General features: G+C 37.1%; 1 protein-coding gene across 1 annotated transcript; it reads right to left on the bottom strand.

The window, feature by feature from the left end:
* Positions 1 to 249: 249 nt before the first annotated feature.
* Positions 250 to 1825, bottom strand: LOC121724076. The gene is made up of 4 exons (XM_042110422.1): positions 1752 to 1825; positions 1522 to 1660; positions 1212 to 1427; positions 250 to 816 (listed from the first exon to the last, which is right to left on the bottom strand). The coding sequence occupies exons 1-4, from the start codon at positions 1799 to 1801 to the stop codon at positions 250 to 252; spliced, it is 972 nt and encodes a 323-aa protein (XP_041966356.1). The 5' UTR covers positions 1802 to 1825.
* Between the last annotated feature and the right edge of the window lie 7439 nt (positions 1826 to 9264).

Below are 9264 nucleotides of genomic sequence, written 5' to 3'. Positions count from 1 at the left end.
TTTCAAGCCCTTATGGCCCTTCCCTCAGACTAGTAGGGCCGTAAGGGCTTGAAATGTTACTAGATGCTGACGTTACCTTAAGTATAAGTATGTAAGTATATATACTCTTTTGATCCCGTGAGGGAAATTTAATGTACTTTGAGTAAAAGAAATTGAACAAGATAGCACATCTATTGGTAAAATGAAAGAGTACGTACACATTTGTTTAAGTTTGTGTAGAACCATTTACTGTATCGCTAATATTCATGTTTAGCCAGTGAAGCACTTTAATTTCCTTCTCGCACGTGTTTCTTCCTCCTGAATCCGATTGTTTTCACGGCGTAGCTCAGCACCAATCCTACACATAATGAATTTTTGTAAGATCTTTTCTTGGAGAGCAAAGCTGTGCTCAGGATGTAGACGTGACATGTTATTGAACACATCTGATTGTTGTATGTCATCTTTTAGTTTTTTGAGGAGTCCGCTCTCTGCCCAATGAATTTTTAGTAAGGGTGCTAGTTTGGCCTCCATTTTGATAATTGTGTCTGTCATTAATTTGGATGGTTCTAATAAATTTGCGTTGTGTGTGTATCTTTTCCTTTTTATAAATGTAGATGAATTGGTCGGTGTGGTGGTGTAGTTGTGGTCGGTGTGGGGGATGTGGACCAGGAGCTCTTCACACTGGGAGCAGGAGGAGAGTAGAGGATCTGATGTGATTCCTTTTACGAGCCACCCAGAAATGTATGTTAAAACTTCCTCCTCGATGCAGTCTGAGGTGACCTCCGTCACATCCATTATCTCAGCCTCCTCTGTGATGTCTTCCCACTCTGTAACACACTACATAACATTCTGTGTAAGCATGTGTTAGATCATTATGACTTTTATGGTAGACCGCAGACAGGGCATGATGGCAACATACGCTGAAGTGTAGATTGTGAGCAACATTTATTATTTATTTAATAAGGAGACCCAAGGTCTATCTAAGACCAAGGAGCAGGACCGGCGCACGCAAAAATTAAGACGCAAGGGCGTCGAAACTTTAGTCAGTTTGCACTAATTAAAAATCACTTAAAGCTTTGTGTGCTCCGGTCCTGCTCCTTGGTCCTAGATAGACCTTGGGTGTCCTTACTGACTTCTGCGTCCTGTTCCGTGAACACCAACCATGCTGAAGAGCAAGTGACCCCCTTCTACTATTTATTATTAGCGTCAGATTACCATTTGCATGCCCCTACCTGAGACGTTGATGGTGTCAGAGACAGTTGGTTGCCAGTTGTAGTCGGCCTGTTGCGTTTTGTGTTGATCAGACTGGTGTTATGGTCTGACAAACAATTGCTCCCCATGCTGGTTGTTAGTTCAGCAATGGAGGCACTTTTTATAGCTGCTGCAAACTCCCTGCTGGTCGGATTGAACCTGTGGCCCCCCTTGCCACGGATCACGGAGAACAAATTCTTTTGGAGTAAGCATGGGTCGTAAACAGTATGTTAGATATTGGATAGCTTCTGTGATTATATGTATATGTGTGTGTGTGTATATGTATATTACCTCCAGGCAGTCCTGATTAAGTTTGGCTGTGCAGATGAATTTCAATTCTCCCAATTCTATCCCCAGTTGTTGCACCATCAAAATTATACTGCGGATGGTGAGAATGAAGCCACGCTGGCAAGGAGGAGTGAATTTCGGTCTGTAACATTTTACAGAAAAGTCAATGATCTATTATAATAATGATGAAGATCTGGTTTCTGACCCATTACATGTATTGTTTTCTTGCCAACCTGAAGGTCCAAGACGTAATCCACTGAAGACTTTCCCTGAGGTAGGACATCTGTGCAGTGCTTCTTGGACCAAGTGGCTGCAAGTGTTTGCAGTTAGTTATTACAATTTGACTAATATTAAAAATGTAATTGGTGGTATGCACGTGGAGAGACATTTATACCGTGAATTCAATATGTCGAAAAGCTTGTTCATGTCCTCGAAAAAGTCAGCTGTAGTGAGTACCTCATTTGGTAGTCGATTCAGATCAACCATGGACTTCATCCCTATATGATTGCATTAGCATCATCACAGTGTATTTAATAGGTAGGACACAGATATATCATTTAAAACACAAAACTGGTGTAGCAATTTTATTTAAAGAAAAACAAATGTTCACCAGCTGCTACTGTGTGACTGAAAACTTGTGTGGCCAGTCGAACACGCATATTTGTGAAAGGTGGCAGGGTCACATGTTTTAATGTAATCTTCGGAGCCATCCGTACAGTGTTCTGTCTGTCAATGTCATAAAACATTTCCAAGTGTTTCCACTGTACTTGTTTTGGTCCTATCTGTAACATGACAAGGTGATTGTAGATATTTTGCTAGTGAATTGACAAATTGGCTGGAACAAATTAAACCATGTGCAATTTCATAATGACACTAACCTTAAGGCCATGCTTTTTTAAGTTGTTGCGTACTGATTTTACAAGATGAGGCACATCGAATATCAGAGGAATTTTTTTCCGATCCACTGATATGCAATGTGCCGCATCTGTACTGTCTGTGATATCCAGACTGGCTCCTAACAGTTTCAATGTCTTTAAATTGGTAGGTGATTGATCACAGACCACAGATATAACCTGTTGTGAGAGACAATGTGTTAACATGACCTCTATCTCATTTATGCAGACAATAAGTTGCTTTATTCTAATTTGATATAATTCAAACTCACATTGAAACCGATCTGTGTGAGTCGCCTCACAGCCGTTGATATTATTATTACTGTCTCTTCTGGGGAAAGAGCAGTTTTTGATAAGAAGTATCCTATGGCCTGGAGTGGGTAGATGAAAGTGTTAGTAATTAGTTACAATTGCTGTCTGATATTGACAAAACCACCTGGGGGCGCAAACTAAACATAAATACTCACTTGCTTCCACTTTGAGGCTACTCCTCGAGCCATCAACACCATAGATTGGTTGGCTACCTCGCCTTTAGTGGTCAGCCCATCTATTTTGTCTAAGGCTCGATTGTAGTCTAGATGTTTTTTGATTGCCATTTCATCAAACACAATTGACACTGCACGCTCAGATTGTCTCATGGTTTGTGCTAGCAGTGCCATCTGCTGCAGTATTGAGTCTAGGAAGCCTGCCTGTAAAGCAGAGGTACACTAGCTTGTTAATGCATGGGTGCAGCACAGGAGGGAGGGGGAAGAAGTAACGAGCATCGCTTAGAGCACCTTTAATAATATAATTCTGATATTGTGGTTTATGAACCGCTGCAGAGTTGCAGGAGAAGGAAGAACAAAATGCCGCCTCAACGTCCTGTAGGCATTTTGACTATGGTGGAAAACTTGGACGCCGAGCTGTTTCACAGTGGAAGGGAAGTTTCTCCCTCTTCCTCTCTTGCTTTTAGTTCTTATTTGGAGTCTGAAAAACTCTGCAGACTCAGGTGGTAGGACCTTTAGTGCGTCAGACAGTTTCTCCTTATCTTCTTCAACTTTAAGCCTTGGATAATAACCAAAGTCATTAGGTTAAGTCAGAAGGAGACAAAACAACATACAAAATATGTACACAGTCAAGTCTTCATACAAGGGAAACCTACTTAGACTTTAGCTCTATGACTTGAGCTTGGAGTCTCTTTTTCAGTCTCATTTTGTTGGCCCTTTCTCTCCAAAGTTGTAAGTGTAATTGTTTCCCTTTCTCCCTCTCTCTTTGAAGTGTCTGTTCAAGCTCCAAGACTTTCTGCTTTTCCAGCCTCAGCTCTTCCTCAAGCTGACCCTTTTGTTAAGAAATGTGCATTGCTATCCTTGATCTTAACTTAACCTTAACTTGATGTTATCTACAACCCCAAATCAGAAAAAGTTGGGACATTGTGTAAAATGCAAACAAAAACAGAATGTGGTCATATAAAAGTATTTTAAACCCATATGTAGTAGCAAAAAGGACATCAAATGTTGAAATTAAAATTCCGACTACTTCATGGAAAATAGATTATCATTAGGCTGTTGATTAATTTCACATTGATGTTTATTATTGTTATTTTCCTTAATGTAATCCTACCATGCTATTGTTATTATATTATTGATTGAATGGACAATATTGTTTATTATTGCTATTTTCCCTCATTTTCATTGTTTATTTCAATATGCTATTGACTGAATTAACATTGTTTATTACTATTGTCCTTATTATAGTCTGACCAACGTCTCATTCTGTTCCCTGTTTAATTTAAGTATTTTATTGTTTTGTATTTGTATGTCGCTTTTGACCAAAGCATAACCATAACCACAAATATATGTTCATGTTCAATTTGATGCCAGCAACATGATTCAAAAGACAATTTAAAGAGATTTGCAGATTATTACATTCTATTTTCATTCACATTTTACACAATGTCCCAACTTGTTCTGTTTTGGGGTTGTATATTAATTTAGACCTTTATGTAAAACCACCTTACTTTCACTGCTTCCTTGATTGTTTCTGTTTCTATTTCTTCTAGGTGTTCTTCCGCTCGGACATTCACTTCATCTGTCTCTTCATACTCTTTTGTTACAGATGCTGATGCTGTTACTAGACACTTCAACCCTTCGACACCTAAAAGATGAAGACGGCCTGCACTTCAGCTGCTGCTATTTTCTGCTGTCCAACTATACATATGGGCAATACCTACCAGTATTTTCAAATCTTTCCAAGACACGGCGTCTACCATGACTCGATGGAGGGGGGTTAGGGCAGTTAATCAGGGTTGGCACAGCATTGTCAGTTAGACGCTTTCTTTGTTGCTGCAAAATACATTATCATCAGAAAGAACCTTTCCTTAATCATGTATTGTTATGCTTATTTAGGTGAACTGTGATGTAGTTGACAACCTGAAAATCAAATAAGACTGTACCATTTGGTAAATCATGTCCGGTTCAAAATGAACCTCGCAGACTCCATAACTGCCTTTTCTGGGCTTGGGGCAGATGAATGGAGAGATCGGCGCGCTTGATATTAATAAGCCACCTCTTTCTCCTAGTAGTTCAATAAAATGGTATAAACAAATTTTCTTTTTTTTACTAGTCTTTGTACTTCATTCAAGACATGTGGAATGCCCTTTGAAAATGAGCTGATACACACACACTTTAACATCCTGCTGTACCCTAAATTATGTTGTATGAGTATGAGTACCAAAGTTTCATGCTGATTGTAACATTGCTATTCTGCCAGTAGGTTTGGCTGGCATTATTGATTCACAATTACAATATGTGTAAACTTTATGTAATGTTAACAACTAGGAGGTACTTATTGGAGTTGATAACATTATTTTAGAGTGTTATGTAATGCAACAAAAAAATGTGTAATGTACCTGCATCTTCTACCTTACGTAACGTTATGCTCGATCGTACTACTAACAACTAAGATAACCTATTATCTAGCAAATACATACCTTTCTGCGTCTTTTGGGAATGAAAATACGGACACATTTTTGTTGGAACAGCCAATTGCCAAGCAGAATTTGGGCATTTTCAATGTAGACTTAATAGTTTGTTCAACAACTACAAGGTAGGCTACTATAGTTATACCTAAAGTACGTTATTTTAGCAACGGTTCCTGGGCTAGTGTGCTTTGAGAACAGGTAGCCTGCACGAGCGCTGGGCTTAGCGGAGACAGAGACAGACCACAAACAAAGTCATTTTTCTCTTTATTTATTTCGCTGAAAAATACAATTTCAATGTGGGAATGTTAGAAAGACACGTGGCTTGTAGAAAATGGGTTCATAACTTACATCGCTGAATGTAGGGCTAAGGGAATGGTCATAATCCGAGAAAATGTTCATTTCTCCCATAGGAATACATAGACACTGGACCTCCCGCTAGACTCCTAAAAAGGCGTGGCAGTTTCGAACCCTACGTCATAGCGTGCCAGAATTTACCCCCTTATGAATCGTCTCGCTTTATCAACCGTCTCTACTTTAAGCATACCAACTGGCCCTATTAAGACTACACACCCTATTCAACTGCTTCAAAATAAAAGTCCTCACTACAATATTTCACTGTTAAACAATTTAACCCTTTAAACTACTGAACTTTTCAACTGTTCAGCCATTTTAACTGTTTGTCTGCTTGTCATCAACTATGACTCCTACCCACTGTAGCTAGTTAGCTAAGTTAGCTAAGTAACATGGTTAGCATAGTTAGCATGCTAGCATGTTATCATGCTAGTTAGCATTTTTAGCAAAACTGCTAAAAACGATTAGTTAAGTTAGCTAAGTAACATGGTTAGCATGCTAGCATGCTAGTTAGCATAACTGTTAAAAATGATTAGCTAAGTTAGCTAAGTAACATGGTTAGCATAGTTAGCATGCTAGTTAGCATTTTTAGCAAAACTGCTAAAAATGATTAGCATAGTTAGCATGCTACCATGCTAGTTAGCTAAGGTTTTCATATTTAGTAGTTATGCTAAGTTAACTAAGTTAGGTAACTTGGTTAACATTATTATCTTTGATAACATAGTTAGCATAACTGCTAGCAAACATTAGAGCCATTCCAACTGTCAGTTATCGTCAATTATCTACCTAAATAATTTAACCATTTAAATTATTCATCTATTTAACCGTTCAATCATTCCAACTATATTAAACCTTATCTACCAAGCAAATCATTTAACTATATAAACTATCCACCTATTTAACTGTTCAGTCATTCCAACTATATTAAACCTCATCTACCTAGCAACCAATATAGTTTGTTTTTACTCTGTATGATATTTTACATCATATTTATTGCATTTTCATGCACTGTATTTCCTTCAGGAAATGCTTTTCTAGTTATTATTATTCCGCTTACCACTTTTTCCGTACGCTATTTCTCTTGAACAGTTTAACTTAGAAACTTCATTCAAATTTTGTTACGTAGGTCTTCAAACAGATCGGGTTGGTATGACTTTTCAACTTTGAAACTTTTATACTTTTTAAACTATTAAAGAAAAACTTTTTAAAAATCCCCATAGACTTAACATTGCCGATTGTGACATCATAATACGGCCGTTAAGCAATTAGAATCCTATGGCAGGTGTTCAGGCCACCTGCAGCCTCAGGCTTTAAGCATACAATCTGGGTCAATTAAGACTACACATCCTATTCAACTGTTTCCTCTGCCCAAAACTGTTTCAAAATAAAAGTCCTCACTACAATAATCCACTGTTAAACAATGTAACCCATTAAACTACTGAACTTTTTACATTCAACTTTTAAACGGTCTACTTTTAAACTATCATTAAACTATCTATCTATTAAACTAGCTGTCTATCAACAACTTTTAACTTGTCATCAACTATGTCAACACTTTTCATCAACTATGACTCCTACCCACTGTAGCTAGTTAGCATGGTTAGCAAAGTTAGCATATTAGCATTGCTAACATTGTTAACATTTTTAACAAAACTGCTAAAAATGATTAGCTAGGTTAGCTAAGTCACATGGTTAGCATGCTAGCATGTTAGTTAGCATTTTTAGCAAAACTGCTAAAAATGATTAGCTAAGTTAGCTAAGTAACATGGTTAGCATAGTTAGCATGTTAGTTAGCATTTTTAGCAAAACTGCTAAAAATGATTGTAGTTAACTGTTCAAGAGAAATAGCGTACGGAAAAAGTGGTAAGCGGAATAATAATAACTAGAAAAACATTTCCTGAAGGAAATACAGTGCATGAAAATGCAATAAATATGATGTAAAATATCATACAGAGTAAAAATAAACTATATTGGTTGCTAGGTAGAATTTTTAATAGAGGTAGAGGTTTAATATAATTGGAATGACTGAACAGTTAAATAGGTGGATAGTTTATATAGTTAAATAGATGAATAATTTAAATGGTTAAATTATTTAGGTAGATAATTGACGATAACTGACAGTTAAACTGCTAAAAATGATGCTAGTTAGCATTTTTAGCAAAACTGCTAAAAATGATTAGCTCGGTTAGCTAAGTAACATGGTTAGCATAGTTAGCATGTTAGTTAGCATTTTTAGCAAAACTGCTAAAAATAATTAGCTCGGTTAGCTAAGTAACATGGTTAGCATAGTTAACATAACTGCTAAAAATGATTAGCTAAGTTAGCTAAGTAACATGGTTAACATAGTTAGCATGCTAACATTGTTAGCATTTTAATTAGCATAGTTAACATAACTACTAAAATGATAAGCTTGGTTAGCTAAGTCACATGGTTAACATAGTTAGCATTGCTAGCATAATTAGCATGTTTAGCAAAACTACTAGAAAATGTTAGTTAAGTTAGCTAAGTAGCATGGTTAGCATGTTAGCATTGCTAGCACTGCTATAAAACATTAGCTAAGTAGCATGGTTAGCAGAATTAAAAATCTTAGCATAACTGCTAGCAAACATTAGAGCCATTCCAACTTTCAGTTATCGTCAAATATCTACCTATACACAGCCATTAAACTATTTGAATATCAACATTCATTCAACTTCCAGTCTGTCAACAACTTTTAAACTATTTACCTTCAACTTTTAAACGGTCTACTTTTAAACTATCATTAAACTATCTATTAAACTAGCTGTCTATCAACAACTTTTAAACTATCTACTGTCTATCAACAACTTTTAAACTATCTACATTCAGCTTTTAAACAGTCTACTTTTAAACTATCAACTTTTATTAAGCTATGCAACCACCATGTCTATCCTAGCATCACCGCAGTAACCATCTCTGTATTATCTGTTTTAACTATACATGATATTTTACATCACAACTTTAGCATTTTCATGCACTGGTAATTCCTTGGAATTGCATTTATAGTTGTATATTGATTTACTAATTGCAGCACAAGTCAAATTTCATTCAACATGTGCGTGTCATTTTTTTATATAATTAAGTGTTCCACGTGCGCTAAAAAGTGCCCCCCTCCCCCTCCTGAGCACCTGCCCCCCAAAATGTCTGTGCACGCCACTGTCAATATCCCAAAACCCGTGTATATGGCCTGCATCATTTGCACCACTAACATATTTCTCATTCCATGTCATTCCAGTTCCATGCCACAATTTGTCCTGACAGAGGAGTCATGCAACCTGTTACTGTTGACAAAAATTTACATGGGTGCTGTGTGTGCTTTAAGCGGGGCAGTTACGCTTCTATGGTAGCTCATGTGCAGACACATGAACGGTCGGCTGTGAAGCAAACAAAACCTTTGACTGTGTTAGTTGTCATCAACATAATATTAGATACGTTTTTTTATCATGTGGAGCAGTCTTGCTCACAACACAAAGTAGAAATGGTAGGTTACCTGGAGTGTTCCAAGAAAATTTCCCATTATCACTG

Source organism: Alosa sapidissima, chromosome 11 (genome assembly GCF_018492685.1).
Source record: "Alosa sapidissima isolate fAloSap1 chromosome 11, fAloSap1.pri, whole genome shotgun sequence".
NCBI classification, from domain to species: Eukaryota; Metazoa; Chordata; class Actinopteri; order Clupeiformes; family Clupeidae; genus Alosa; species Alosa sapidissima.
The sequence above is the reverse complement of the archived record's forward strand: the minus strand, read 5'-3'. Positions and strand labels throughout refer to the sequence as shown.